This window comes from Xenia sp. Carnegie-2017, unplaced genomic scaffold (genome assembly GCF_021976095.1).
Source record: "Xenia sp. Carnegie-2017 unplaced genomic scaffold, XeniaSp_v1 HiC_scaffold_2, whole genome shotgun sequence".
Lineage (NCBI taxonomy): Eukaryota > Metazoa > Cnidaria > Anthozoa > Malacalcyonacea > Xeniidae > Xenia > Xenia sp. Carnegie-2017.
Window position 1 is genome coordinate 1762769 of NW_025813482.1, and position 15655 is coordinate 1778423.

The following is a 15655-nucleotide window of genomic DNA, read 5'->3' on the forward strand; positions in this document are numbered from 1 at the left end:
GTATCATCTGTTAGCTGTTACAGTTATTATCAGGTATCGTTGAAGTAACGATTGTTTGGTTTGTTACAATTATCCTACACCTGGCAGTAAATGAATCATTTCTGTTTCCTTTAAGCCACCAGCAATGTATCTAAGTTGAACATAGTCAAGTTGATAAGTAAACAAAAGATTACTATATGATTCATTCTATAAATTGCCATTATCGTCAAACCTTTTTCTTTGAAGTGAACTTTACCTATTGCTTCTACGCTTGTTGTGTTATCAAACACTTACTTCGATGTTTATAGATGAACTTGCCATTTGCAAGACCAAAACGGACGTTGGCTTTATAGTCGACTCATCTGGTAGCATTAATAACGCTGGATATCTGAAAATGAAAACTTTCATGAAAGCAATTTCTGTGTACCTTGGATTCGCACCTGACGCTTTACATGTTGGTGCTGTATTGTACAGCAAAGAAGCAAACCTATGGACTCGATTCAAAGATAATTTAAATCTTAGAACATGGTTTAAAAAGTTGTGGACAATGCCTCATTACCGTGATGTGACTCGTATAGATCTAGGTCTTGATGTTGCCAATACTCAATTGTTTACAAGAAAAAGTGGAATGCGGGATGATGCTATAAAAATAGCGATATTGTTCACTGATGGTGAGCAAACTACCAGAGGAATTAATGACTTGATTCCTCTCAGAGAAGCAGCTGATAAACTGAGGGAGAGAGACATCACCGTGTTTGCTGTTGGAATTGGTAAATCAGTCAGAAAAGACCAGCTATTAGAGATTGCTAAGACTTCGGAATATATAATAACTTTGAGCTCCTTCAATGAGTTGGAGGCGAAAACAAGAAAAATGGCAAAAGATGTTTGTCAACTTGTCAATGGTATGTCTGTTTTGTATGTCATATGATGAACATTTAGTTACGTTCATAGTAAGTTGAATTTAGATTTCATTCACCTATAACACAATTTGAAATCTTTTACTTTGTGCTTTATAAGCTTATTTTTTCCCCATACAAAATAAAATTGATCTCATTAAAACATTTTTGATAGTTTATTGTCCAAGCTCCTATAAATTTCGTCATGTTTTGATCCGAATATTCAAACACTGAATCCATTTTATCTCAGAATTTAAGGAGCGAAACTTTTTACCAAGTTTAGCATAATGGCAAAGCTCGAAGTCTTTATGGGGTTATAGAATCGCGAGCGTTAAGTAAAATTTCGATTTCAGAAGACTTTCATTGCATTATATGTATGAATATTGCAAATTTGAGTAGCGATAGATATACAAACAACGGTACCGGAAAATGCAATTAATAAAAAACTCAATTTCACTAAAAGTTAAAAAAATTATCTTCTTAAGAATAAAAACGGATGCTATTGTAATTTACCATATACCAATGCCCAATGGTAAAAATTATACTCCACCGAATGGAAAACCAATGACTTTATGGCATTAAGCTGTTTCTATATCAATTCATTTTATCTCTTCGTAAAATGACATTATTTGCTTCACTTGACCTAACAGCATTGTTATGCAACTGGTGAACTCAACATGGAAAAATCTGATTAAATTTTTTAATTTAATTTTACGTAGATCCACCAATCGTAAATTTTACGCAGCCAATTTACACGGCAATTGAAAGTAAAAACGTAACTGTTGGTGTGTCCATCTTTAACAATAAAAGGAACACTCCAGTAACAATCAGGTAAACGTCTTTTGATTATTAATAACTGATCATCAGTTTTTAAAAAAGCATTTAAAGCAGAAATTGATTGTTGAAGTTATGTCAAAGTTATCTAGAATAAAGGCAGTGTGTTTCTTGCCGAATACAAGTAGAAACATGCTATTAATTACCGATCAATGCCTGAAAACTCGAATTTCGTTGTTGATTTTAAATTAATATTTTCAGCGTGTTTATACGTACCCACATGTCTAAGTAAATGTGTGTCTAAAGGACACGACCCAGTGTGTAGAGTTCATGGAACGCAAGACAACGAATATTATAGCAACTAAATCTTAAACAACTAAACTCTCAATCAAATCCTGAGACAATTTCAACCCCACCCCACCCCTTTTGACTCAATCACAAAAACTTTTCATCTCTTACTCTAACAGAATCATCCCAAATTCTGACACAGCTGGAAGTAATGATTTTGATAATAGCATCACCGAGATTGAATTTCAACCTGAGCAAACTGGAACAAAGTTTGTGGAAATCAGTCTGATAAATGACAAAGAATATGAGGCAACGGAAGAATTTACTATTTCTCTTTCATCAAATTCAATTGTAGTTCTTGGAAATTCTTCTAAAGTTAAAATATTAGACGATGATGGTGAGTTAGTTAAGATTTTTGTCATTTATTCAACGTTACACGTTATACTGCATGTATTCAAAAGAAATTAGAGGGAAGTGAAACAACTTTTGAGGAATTTTTTTTTTTTGAAAACTGGAAAATTTTAAAAGCACATCAACTAAGATTTAATATCTATTTCGTGAAGCATTAAATATATTTTTCAATATCTAGCATACAACAAAGTTATTCTTACTAGGATTGATCATTTATTTGACGTACACTATACGGAACTTTAAAATTAAAAATTTTATTCTTTGAAGTTTTGTATTAAGTACTGAAGAAACAAATATTGTAATTTTCAATAACTTTGTTTTAGCTCCACCAGTCATTGAATTCACTCGACCTGTTTACGAAGTATTAGAGAGTGAAAATTCTGTTGCCGTTGGAATATCTGTTACAAATGGAAATGTTACTAGACCAGTCACTGTTAGGTTGGCAAACTCTAATATTTATGATGGTTATAAACAATATCATCGTCTTTGCTGTTTAATCTATGAACACAAACTGTTGTCTATTTTTTAGAATCTTCTCTAGTTTCGGCACAGCAAGCACAGACGATTTCGTTGGTATTGATAAAGAAATTACATTTCAACCTGGTGAAATTGGACCAAAAGTTGTTCAGATTAATCTTGTGAATGATAGACATGATGAACCAACCGAAGAATTTAGGGTTTCACTTTCGTCAAATTCAAGAGTAATTTTAGGAAATTCTTCTAAAGTTAAAATATTAGACGATGATGGTGAGTTAGTTAAGATTTTTATCATTTATGCAACGTTACACGTTATACTGCATGTATTCAAAAGAAATTGGAGGGAAATGAAACAACTTTTGAGAAATATAGTCTTTTTCTTTGAAAACAGGAAAATTTTAAAAGCACATCAACTAAAATCTAATATGTATTTCGTGAAGCATTAAATATATTTTTCAATATCTAGCATACAACAAAGTTATTCTTACTAGGATTGATCATTTATTTGACGTACACTATACGGAACTTTAAAATTAAAAATTTTATTCTTTGAAGTTTTGTATTAAGTACTGAAGAAACAAATATTGTAATTTTCAATAACTTTGTTTTAGCTCCACCAGTCATTGAATTCACTCGACCTGTTTACGAAGTATTAGAGAGTAAAGATTCTGTTGCCGTTGGAATATCTGTTACAAATGGAAATGTTACTAGACCAGTCACTGTTAGGTTGGCAAACTCTAATATTTATGATGGTTATAAACAATATCAACGTATTTGCTGTTTAATCGATGAACACAAACTGTTGTTTATTTTTTAGAATCTTCTCTAGTTTCGGCACAGCAAGCACAGACGATTTCGTTGGTATTGATAAAGAAATTACATTTCAACCTGGTGAAATTGGACCAAAAGTTGTTCAGATTAATCTTGTGAATGATAGACATGATGAACCAACCGAAGAATTTAGGGTTTCACTTTCGTCAAATTCAAGAGTAATTTTAGGAAATTCTTCTAAAGTTAAAATATTAGACGATGATGGTGAGTTAGTTAAGATTTTTGTCATTTATGCAACGTTACACGTTATACTGCATGCATGTATTCAAGAGAAATTGGAGGGAAATGAAACAACTTTTGAGAAATATAGTCTTTTTCTTTGAAAACAGGAAAATTTTAAAAGCACATCAACTAAAATCTAATATGTATTTCGTGAAGCATTAAATATATTTTTCAATATCTAGCATACAACAAAGTTATTCTTACTAGGATTGATCATTTATTTGACGTACACTATACGGAACTTTAAAATTAAAAATTTTATTCTTTGAAGTTTTGTATTAAGTACTGAAGAAACAAATATTGTAATTTTCAATAACTTTGTTTTAGCTCCACCAGTCATTGAATTCACTCGACCTGTTTACGAAGTATTAGAGAGTAAAGATTCTGTTGCCGTTGGAATATCTGTTACAAATGGAAATGTTACTAGACCAGTCACTGTTAGGTTGGCAAACTCTAATATTTATGATGGTTATAAACAATATCATCGTCTTTGCTGTTTAATCTATGAACACAAACTGTTGTCTATTTTTTAGAATCTTCTCTAGTTTCGGCACAGCAAGCACAGACGATTTCGTTGGTATTGATAAAGAAATTACATTTCAACCTGGTGAAATTGGACCAAAAGTTGTTCAGATTAATCTTGTGAATGATAGACATGATGAACCAACCGAAGAATTTAGGGTTTCACTTGCGTCAAATTCAAGAGTAATTTTAGGAAATTCTTCTAAAGTTAAAATATTAGACGATGATGGTGAGTTAGTTAAGATTTTTGTCATTTATGCAACGTTACACGTTATACTGCATGCATGTATTCAAGAGAAATTGGAAAGGAAATGAAACAACTTTTGAGAAATATAGTCTTTTTCTTTGAAAACAGGAAAATTTTAAAAGCACATCAACTAAGATTTAATATCTATTTCATGAAGCATTAAATATATTTTTTAATATCTAGCATACAACAAAGTTATTCTTACTAGGATTGATCATTTATTTGACGGAACTTTAAAATTAAAAATTTTATTCTTTGAAGTTTTGTATTAAGTACTGAAGAAACAAATATTGTAATTTTCAATAACTTTGTTTTAGCTCCACCAGTCATTGAATTCACTCGACCTGTTTACGAAGTATTAGAGAGTAAAGATTCTGTTGCCGTTGGAATATCTGTTACAAATGGAAATGTTACTAGACCAGTCACTGTTAGGTTGGCAAACTCTAATATTTATGATGGTTATAAACAATATCATCGTCTTTGCTGTTTAATCTATGAACACAAACTGTTGTCTATTTTTTAGAATCTTCTCTAGTTTCGGCACAGCAAGCACAGACGATTTCGTTGGTATTGATAAAGAAATTACATTTCAACCTGGTGAAATTGGACCAAAAGTTGTTCAGATTAATCTTGTGAATGATAGACATGATGAACCAACCGAAGAATTTAGGGTTTCACTTTCGTCAAATTCAAGAGTAATTTTAGGAAATTCTTCTCAAGTTAAAATATTAGACGATGATGGTGAGTTAGTTAAGGTTTTTGTCATTTATGCAACGTTACACGTTATACTGCATGTATTCAAAAGAAATTGGAGGGAAATGAAACAACTTTTGAGAAATATAGTCTTTTTCTTTGAAAACAGGAAAATTTTAAAAGCACATCAACTAACATCTAATATCTATTTCGTGAAGCATTAAATATATTTTTCAATATCTAGCATACAACAAAGTTATTCTTACTAGGATTGATCATTTATTTGACGTACACTATACGGAACTTTAAAATTAAAAATTTTATTCTTTGAAGTTTTGTATTAAGTACTGAAGAAACAAATATTGTAATTTTCAATAACTTTGTTTTAGCTCCACCAGTCATTGAATTCACTCGACCTGTTTACGAAGTATTAGAGAGTAAAGATTCTGTTGCCGTTGGAATATCTGTTACAAATGGAAATGTTACTAGACCAGTCACTGTTAGGTTGGCAAACTCTAATATTTATGATGGTTATAAACAATATCATCGTCTTTGCTGTTTAATCTATGAACACAAACTGTTGTCTATTTTTTAGAATCTTCTCTAGTTTCGGCACAGCAAGCACAGACGATTTCGTTGGTATTGATAAAGAAATTACATTTCAACCTGGTGAAATTGGACCAAAAGTTGTTCAGATTAATCTTGTGAATGATAGACATGATGAACCAACCGAAGAATTTAGGGTTTCACTTGCGTCAAATTCAAGAGTAATTTTAGGAAATTCTTCTAAAGTTAAAATATTAGACGATGATGGTGAGTTAGTTAAGATTTTTATCATTTATGCAGCGTTACACGTTATACTGCATGTATTCAAAAGAAATTGGAGGGAAATGAAACAACTTTTGAGAAATATAGTCTTTTTCTTTGAAAACAGGAAAATTTTAAAAGCACATCAACTAAGATCTAATATGTATTTCGTGAAGCATTAAATATATTTTTCAATATCTAGCATACAACAAAGTTATTCTTACTAGGATTGATCATTTATTTGACGTACACTATACGGAACTTTAAAATTAAAAATTTTATTCTTTGAAGTTTTGTATTAAGTACTGAAGAAACAAATATTGTAATTTTCAATAACTTTGTTTTAGCTCCACCAGTCATTGAATTCACTCGACCTGTTTACGAAGTATTAGAGAGTAAAGATTCTGTTGCCGTTGGAATATCTGTTACAAATGGAAATGTTACTAGACCAGTCACTGTTAGGTTGGCAAACTCTAATATTTATGATGGTTATAAACAATATCATCGTCTTTGCTGTTTAATCTATGAACACAAACTGTTGTCTATTTTTTAGAATCTTCTCTAGTTTCGGCACAGCAAGCACAGACGATTTCGTTGGTATTGATAAAGAAATTACATTTCAACCTGGTGAAATTGGACCAAAAGTTGTTCAGATTAATCTTGTGAATGATAGACATGATGAACCAACCGAAGAATTTAGGGTTTCACTTTCGTCAAATTCAAGAGTAATTTTAGGAAATTCTTCTAAAGTTAAAATATTAGACGATGATGGTGAGTTAGTTAAGATTTTTGTCATTTATGCAACGTTACACGTTATACTGCATGCATGTATTCAAGAGAAATTGGAAAGGAAATGAAACAACTTTTGAGAAATATAGTCTTTTTCTTTGAAAACAGGAAAATTTTAAAAGCACATCAACTAAAATCTAATATGTATTTCGTGAAGCATTAAATATATTTTTCAATATCTAGCATACAACAAAGTTATTCTTACTAGGATTGATCATTTATTTGACGTACACTATACGGAACTTTAAAATTAAAAATTTTATTCTTTGAAGTTTTGTATTAAGTACTGAAGAAACAAATATTGTAATTTTCAATAACTTTGTTTTAGCTCCACCAGTCATTGAATTCACTCGACCTGTTTACGAAGTATTAGAGAGTAAAGATTCTGTTGCCGTTGGAATATCTGTTACAAATGGAAATGTTACTAGACCAGTCACTGTTAGGTTGGCAAACTCTAATATTTATGATGGTTATAAACAATATCATCGTCTTTGCTGTTTAATCTATGAACACAAACTGTTGTCTATTTTTTAGAATCTTCTCTAGTTTCGGCACAGCAAGCACAGACGATTTCGTTGGTATTGATAAAGAAATTACATTTCAACCTGGTGAAATTGGACCAAAAGTTGTTCAGATTAATCTTGTGAATGATAGACATGATGAACCAACCGAAGAATTTAGGGTTTCACTTTCGTCAAATTCAAGAGTAATTTTAGGAAATTCTTCTAAAGTTAAAATATTAGACGATGATGGTGAGTTAGTTAAGATTTTTATCATTTATGCAGCGTTACACGTTATACTGCATGTATTCAAAAGAAATTGGAGGGAAATGAAACAACTTTTGAGAAATATAGTCTTTTTCTTTGAAAACAGGAAAATTTTAAAAGCACATCAACTAAAATCTAATATGTATTTCGTGAAGCATTAAATATATTTTTCAATATCTAGCATACAACAAAGTTATTCTTACTAGGATTGATCATTTATTTGACGTACACTATACGGAACTTTAAAATTAAAAATTTTATTCTTTGAAGTTTTGTATTAAGTACTGAAGAAACAAATATTGTAATTTTCAATAACTTTGTTTTAGCTCCACCAGTCATTGAATTCACTCGACCTGTTTACGAAGTATTAGAGAGTAAAGATTCTGTTGCCGTTGGAATATCTGTTACAAATGGAAATGTTACTAGACCAGTCACTGTTAGGTTGGCAAACTCTAATATTTATGATGGTTATAAACAATATCATCGTCTTTGCTGTTTAATCTATGAACACAAACTGTTGTCTATTTTTTAGAATCTTCTCTAGTTTCGGCACAGCAAGCACAGACGATTTCGTTGGTATTGATAAAGAAATTACATTTCAACCTGGTGAAATTGGACCAAAAGTTGTTCAGATTAATCTTGTGAATGATAGACATGATGAACCAACCGAAGAATTTAGGGTTTCACTTGCGTCAAATTCAAGAGTAATTTTAGGAAATTCTTCTAAAGTTAAAATATTAGACGATGATGGTGAGTTAGTTAAGATTTTTGTCATTTATGCAACGTTACACGTTATACTGCATGCATGTATTCAAGAGAAATTGGAAAGGAAATGAAACAACTTTTGAGAAATATAGTCTTTTTCTTTGAAAACAGGAAAATTTTAAAAGCACATCAACTAAGATCTAATATCTATTTCGTGAAGCATTAAATATATTTTTCAATATCTAGCATACAACAAAGTTATTCTTACTAGGATTGATCATTTATTTGACGGAACTTTAAAATTAAAAATTTTATTCTTTGAAGTTTTGTATTAAGTACTGAAGAAACAAATATTGTAATTTTCAATAACTTTGTTTTAGCTCCACCAGTCATTGAATTCACTCGACCTGTTTACGAAGTATTAGAGAGTAAAGATTCTGTTGCCGTTGGAATATCTGTTACAAATGGAAATGTTACTAGACCAGTCACTGTTAGGTTGGCAAACTCTAATATTTATGATGGTTATAAACAATATCATCGTCTTTGCTGTTTAATCTATGAACACAAACTGTTGTCTATTTTTTAGAATCTTCTCTAGTTTCGGCACAGCAAGCACAGACGATTTCGTTGGTATTGATAAAGAAATTACATTTCAACCTGGTGAAATTGGACCAAAAGTTGTTCAGATTAATCTTGTGAATGATAGACATGATGAACCAACCGAAGAATTTAGGGTTTCACTTGCGTCAAATTCAAGAGTAATTTTAGGAAATTCTTCTAAAGTTAAAATATTAGACGATGATGGTGAGTTAGTTAAGATTTTTATCATTTATGCAGCGTTACACGTTATACTGCATGTATTCAAAAGAAATTGGAGGGAAATGAAACAACTTTTGAGAAATATAGTCTTTTTCTTTGAAAACAGGAAAATTTTAAAAGCACATCAACTAAAATCTAATATGTATTTCGTGAAGCATTAAATATATTTTTCAATATCTAGCATACAACAAAGTTATTCTTACTAGGATTGATCATTTATTTGACGTACACTATACGGAACTTTAAAATTAAAAATTTTATTCTTTGAAGTTTTGTATTAAGTACTGAAGAAACAAATATTGTAATTTTCAATAACTTTGTTTTAGCTCCACCAGTCATTGAATTCACTCGACCTGTTTACGAAGTATTAGAGAGTAAAGATTCTGTTGCCGTTGGAATATCTGTTACAAATGGAAATGTTACTAGACCAGTCACTGTTAGGTTGGCAAACTCTAATATTTATGATGGTTATAAACAATATCATCGTCTTTGCTGTTTAATCTATGAACACAAACTGTTGTCTATTTTTTAGAATCTTCTCTAGTTTCGGCACAGCAAGCACAGACGATTTCGTTGGTATTGATAAAGAAATTACATTTCAACCTGGTGAAATTGGACCAAAAGTTGTTCAGATTAATCTTGTGAATGATAGACATGATGAACCAACCGAAGAATTTAGGGTTTCACTTTCGTCAAATTCAAGAGTAATTTTAGGAAATTCTTCTAAAGTTAAAATATTAGACGATGATGGTGAGTTAGTTAAGATTTTTATCATTTATGCAACGTTACACGTTATACTGCATGTATTCAAAAGAAATTGGAGGAAATGAAACAACTTTTGAGAAATATAGTCTTTTCTTTGAAAACAGGAAAATTTTAAAAGCACATCAACTAAAATCTAATATGTATTTCGTGAAGCATTAAATATATTTTTCAATATCTAGCATACAACAAAGTTATTCTTACTAGGATTGATCATTTATTTGACGTACACTATACGGAACTTTAAAATTAAAAATTTTATTCTTTGAAGTTTTGTATTAAGTACTGAAGAAACAAATATTGTAATTTTCAATAACTTTGTTTTAGCTCCACCAGTCATTGAATTCACTCGACCTGTTTACGAAGTATTAGAGAGTAAAGATTCTGTTGCCGTTGGAATATCTGTTACAAATGGAAATGTTACTAGACCAGTCACTGTTAGGTTGGCAAACTCTAATATTTATGATGGTTATAAACAATATCATCGTCTTTGCTGTTTAATCTATGAACACAAACTGTTGTCTATTTTTTAGAATCTTCTCTAGTTTCGGCACAGCAAGCACAGACGATTTCGTTGGTATTGATAAAGAAATTACATTTCAACCTGGTGAAATTGGACCAAAAGTTGTTCAGATTAATCTTGTGAATGATAGACATGATGAACCAACCGAAGAATTTAGGGTTTCACTTGCGTCAAATTCAAGAGTAATTTTAGGAAATTCTTCTAAAGTTAAAATATTAGACGATGATGGTGAGTTAGTTAAGATTTTTATCATTTATGCAACGTTACACGTTATACTGCATGCATGTATTCAAGAGAAATTGGAAAGGAAATGAAACAACTTTTGAGAAATATAGTCTTTTTCTTTGAAAACAGGAAAATTTTAAAAGCACATCAACTAAAATCTAATATGTATTTCGTGAAGCATTAAATATATTTTTCAATATCTAGCATACAACAAAGTTATTCTTACTAGGATTGATCATTTATTTGACGTACACTATACGGAACTTTAAAATTAAAAATTTTATTCTTTGAAGTTTTGTATTAAGTACTGAAGAAACAAATATTGTAATTTTCAATAACTTTGTTTTAGCTCCACCAGTCATTGAATTCACTCGACCTGTTTACGAAGTATTAGAGAGTAAAGATTCTGTTGCCGTTGGAATATCTGTTACAAATGGAAATGTTACTAGACCAGTCACTGTTAGGTTGGCAAACTCTAATATTTATGATGGTTATAAACAATATCATCGTCTTTGCTGTTTAATCTATGAACACAAACTGTTGTCTATTTTTTAGAATCTTCTCTAGTTTCGGCACAGCAAGCACAGACGATTTCGTTGGTATTGATAAAGAAATTACATTTCAACCTGGTGAAATTGGACCAAAAGTTGTTCAGATTAATCTTGTGAATGATAGACATGATGAACCAACCGAAGAATTTAGGGTTTCACTTTCGTCAAATTCAAGAGTAATTTTAGGAAATTCTTCTAAAGTTAAAATATTAGACGATGATGGTGAGTTAGTTAAGATTTTTGTCATTTATGCAACGTTACACGTTATACTGCATGTATTCAAAAGAAATTGGAGGAAATGAAACAACTTTTGAGAAATATAGTCTTTTCTTTGAAAACAGGAAAATTTTAAAAGCACATCAACTAACATCTAATATCTATTTCGTGAAGCATTAAATATATTTTTCAATATCTAGCATACAACAAAGTTATTCTTACTAGGATTGATCATTTATTTGACGTACACTATACGGAACTTTAAAATTAAAAATTTTATTCTTTGAAGTTTTGTATTAAGTACTGAAGAAACAAATATTGTAATTTTCAATAACTTTGTTTTAGCTCCACCAGTCATTGAATTCACTCGACCTGTTTACGAAGTATTAGAGAGTAAAGATTCTGTTGCCGTTGGAATATCTGTTACAAATGGAAATGTTACTAGACCAGTCACTGTTAGGTTGGCAAACTCTAATATTTATGATGGTTATAAACAATATCATCGTCTTTGCTGTTTAATCTATGAACACAAACTGTTGTCTATTTTTTAGAATCTTCTCTAGTTTCGGCACAGCAAGCACAGACGATTTCGTTGGTATTGATAAAGAAATTACATTTCAACCTGGTGAAATTGGACCAAAAGTTGTTCAGATTAATCTTGTGAATGATAGACATGATGAACCAACCGAAGAATTTAGGGTTTCACTTTCGTCAAATTCAAGAGTAATTTTAGGAAATTCTTCTAAAGTTAAAATATTAGACGATGATGGTGAGTTAGTTAAGATTTTTATCATTTATGCAACGTTACACGTTATACTGCATGTATTCAAAAGAAATTGGAGGAAATGAAACAACTTTTGAGAAATATAGTCTTTTCTTTGAAAACAGGAAAATTTTAAAAGCACATCAACTAAAATCTAATATGTATTTCGTGAAGCATTAAATATATTTTTCAATATCTAGCATACAACAAAGTTATTCTTACTAGGATTGATCATTTATTTGACGTACACTATACGGAACTTTAAAATTAAAAATTTTATTCTTTGAAGTTTTGTATTAAGTACTGAAGAAACAAATATTGTAATTTTCAATAACTTTGTTTTAGCTCCACCAGTCATTGAATTCACTCGACCTGTTTACGAAGTATTAGAGAGTAAAGATTCTGTTGCCGTTGGAATATCTGTTACAAATGGAAATGTTACTAGACCAGTCACTGTTAGGTTGGCAAACTCTAATATTTATGATGGTTATAAACAATATCATCGTCTTTGCTGTTTAATCTATGAACACAAACTGTTGTCTATTTTTTAGAATCTTCTCTAGTTTCGGCACAGCAAGCACAGACGATTTCGTTGGTATTGATAAAGAAATTACATTTCAACCTGGTGAAATTGGACCAAAAGTTGTTCAGATTAATCTTGTGAATGATAGACATGATGAACCAACCGAAGAATTTAGGGTTTCACTTTCGTCAAATTCAAGAGTAATTTTAGGAAATTCTTCTAAAGTTAAAATATTAGACGATGATGGTGAGTTAGTTAAGATTTTTATCATTTATGCAACGTTACACGTTATACTGCATGTATTCAAAGAAATTGGAGGAAATGAAACAACTTTTGAGAAATATAGTCTTTTCTTTGAAAACAGGAAAATTTTAAAAGCACATCAACTAAAATCTAATATGTATTTCGTGAAGCATTAAATATATTTTTCAATATCTAGCATACAACAAAGTTATTCTTACTAGGATTGATCATTTATTTGACGTACACTATACGGAACTTTAAAATTAAAAATTTTATTCTTTGAAGTTTTGTATTAAGTACTGAAGAAACAAATATTGTAATTTTCAATAACTTTGTTTTAGCTCCACCAGTCATTGAATTCACTCGACCTGTTTACGAAGTATTAGAGAGTAAAGATTCTGTTGCCGTTGGAATATCTGTTACAAATGGAAATGTTACTAGACCAGTCACTGTTAGGTTGGCAAACTCTAATATTTATGATGGTTATAAACAATATCATCGTCTTTGCTGTTTAATCTATGAACACAAACTGTTGTCTATTTTTTAGAATCTTCTCTAGTTTCGGCACAGCAAGCACAGACGATTTCGTTGGTATTGATAAAGAAATTACATTTCAACCTGGTGAAATTGGACCAAAAGTTGTTCAGATTAATCTTGTGAATGATAGACATGATGAACCAACCGAAGAATTTAGGGTTTCACTTTCGTCAAATTCAAGAGTAATTTTAGGAAATTCTTCTAAAGTTAAAATATTAGACGATGATGGTGAGTTAGTTAAGATTTTTATCATTTATGCAACGTTACACGTTATACTGCATGTATTCAAAAGAAATTGGAGGAAATGAAACAACTTTTGAGAAATATAGTCTTTTCTTTGAAAACAGGAAAATTTTAAAAGCACATCAACTAAAATCTAATATGTATTTCGTGAAGCATTAAATATATTTTTCAATATCTAGCATACAACAAAGTTATTCTTACTAGGATTGATCATTTATTTGACGTACACTATACGGAACTTTAAAATTAAAAATTTTATTCTTTGAAGTTTTGTATTAAGTACTGAAGAAACAAATATTGTAATTTTCAATAACTTTGTTTTAGCTCCACCAGTCATTGAATTCACTCGACCTGTTTACGAAGTATTAGAGAGTAAAGATTCTGTTGCCGTTGGAATATCTGTTACAAATGGAAATGTTACTAGACCAGTCACTGTTAGGTTGGCAAACTCTAATATTTATGATGGTTATAAACAATATCATCGTCTTTGCTGTTTAATCTATGAACACAAACTGTTGTCTATTTTTTAGAATCTTCTCTAGTTTCGGCACAGCAAGCACAGACGATTTCGTTGGTATTGATAAAGAAATTACATTTCAACCTGGTGAAATTGGACCAAAAGTTGTTCAGATTAATCTTGTGAATGATAGACATGATGAACCAACCGAAGAATTTAGGGTTTCACTTTCGTCAAATTCAAGAGTAATTTTAGGAAATTCTTCTAAAGTTAAAATATTAGACGATGATGGTGAGTTAGTTAAGATTTTTATCATTTATGCAACGTTACACGTTATACTGCATGTATTCAAAAGAAATTGGAGGAAATGAAACAACTTTTGAGAAATATAGTCTTTTCTTTGAAAACAGGAAAATTTTAAAAGCACATCAACTAACATCTAATATCTATTTCGTGAAGCATTAAATATATTTTTCAATATCTAGCATACAACAAAGTTATTCTTACTAGGATTGATCATTTATTTGACGTACACTATACGGAACTTTAAAATTAAAAATTTTATTCTTTGAAGTTTTGTATTAAGTACTGAAGAAACAAATATTGTAATTTTCAATAACTTTGTTTTAGCTCCACCAGTCATTGAATTCACTCGACCTGTTTACGAAGTATTAGAGAGTAAAGATTCTGTTGCCGTTGGAATATCTGTTACAAATGGAAATGTTACTAGACCAGTCACTGTTAGGTTGGCAAACTCTAATATTTATGATGGTTATAAACAATATCATCGTCTTTGCTGTTTAATCTATGAACACAAACTGTTGTCTATTTTTTAGAATCTTCTCTAGTTTCGGCACAGCAAGCACAGACGATTTCGTTGGTATTGATAAAGAAATTACATTTCAACCTGGTGAAATTGGACCAAAAGTTGTTCAGATTAATCTTGTGAATGATAGACATGATGAACCAACCGAAGAATTTAGGGTTTCACTTTCGTCAAATTCAAGAGTAATTTTAGGAAATTCTTCTAAAGTTAAAATATTAGACGATGATGGTGAGTTAGTTAAGATTTTTATCATTTATGCAACGTTACACGTTATACTGCATGTATTCAAAAGAAATTGGAGGAAATGAAACAACTTTTGAGAAATATAGTCTTTTCTTTGAAAACAGGAAAATTTTAAAAGCACATCAACTAAAATCTAATATGTATTTCGTGAAGCATTAAATATATTTTTCAATATCTAGCATACAACAAAGTTATTCTTACTAGGATTGATCATTTATTTGACGTACACTATACGGAACTTTAAAATTAAAAATTTTATTCTTTGAAGTTTTGTATTAAGTACTGAAGAAACAAATATTGTAATTTTCAATAACTT

General features: G+C 30.3%; 1 protein-coding gene across 2 annotated transcripts in view; it reads left to right on the forward strand.

Moving 5' to 3' along the window:
• LOC124440254 overlaps window positions 1-15655 on the forward strand; it is a 40654-nt gene that overhangs the window by 4495 nt on the left and 20504 nt on the right. For both annotated transcript variants that reach the window (XM_046990566.1, XM_046990565.1), the window contains exons 4-40: window positions 288-881; window positions 1595-1706; window positions 2117-2334; window positions 2672-2786; window positions 2878-3095; window positions 3437-3551; window positions 3643-3860; window positions 4206-4320; window positions 4412-4629; window positions 4965-5079; window positions 5171-5388; window positions 5730-5844; window positions 5936-6153; window positions 6495-6609; window positions 6701-6918; window positions 7265-7379; window positions 7471-7688; window positions 8030-8144; window positions 8236-8453; window positions 8789-8903; window positions 8995-9212; window positions 9554-9668; window positions 9760-9977; window positions 10317-10431; window positions 10523-10740; window positions 11087-11201; window positions 11293-11510; window positions 11850-11964; window positions 12056-12273; window positions 12613-12727; window positions 12819-13036; window positions 13375-13489; window positions 13581-13798; window positions 14138-14252; window positions 14344-14561; window positions 14901-15015; window positions 15107-15324. In XM_046990566.1, coding sequence (XP_046846522.1) covers window positions 288-881; window positions 1595-1706; window positions 2117-2334; window positions 2672-2786; window positions 2878-3095; window positions 3437-3551; window positions 3643-3860; window positions 4206-4320; window positions 4412-4629; window positions 4965-5079; window positions 5171-5388; window positions 5730-5844; window positions 5936-6153; window positions 6495-6609; window positions 6701-6918; window positions 7265-7379; window positions 7471-7688; window positions 8030-8144; window positions 8236-8453; window positions 8789-8903; window positions 8995-9212; window positions 9554-9668; window positions 9760-9977; window positions 10317-10431; window positions 10523-10740; window positions 11087-11201; window positions 11293-11510; window positions 11850-11964; window positions 12056-12273; window positions 12613-12727; window positions 12819-13036; window positions 13375-13489; window positions 13581-13798; window positions 14138-14252; window positions 14344-14561; window positions 14901-15015; window positions 15107-15324 — 6585 coding nt within the window. The remainder of the gene's footprint in view (window positions 1-287; window positions 882-1594; window positions 1707-2116; window positions 2335-2671; window positions 2787-2877; window positions 3096-3436; window positions 3552-3642; window positions 3861-4205; window positions 4321-4411; window positions 4630-4964; window positions 5080-5170; window positions 5389-5729; window positions 5845-5935; window positions 6154-6494; window positions 6610-6700; window positions 6919-7264; window positions 7380-7470; window positions 7689-8029; window positions 8145-8235; window positions 8454-8788; window positions 8904-8994; window positions 9213-9553; window positions 9669-9759; window positions 9978-10316; window positions 10432-10522; window positions 10741-11086; window positions 11202-11292; window positions 11511-11849; window positions 11965-12055; window positions 12274-12612; window positions 12728-12818; window positions 13037-13374; window positions 13490-13580; window positions 13799-14137; window positions 14253-14343; window positions 14562-14900; window positions 15016-15106; window positions 15325-15655) is intronic.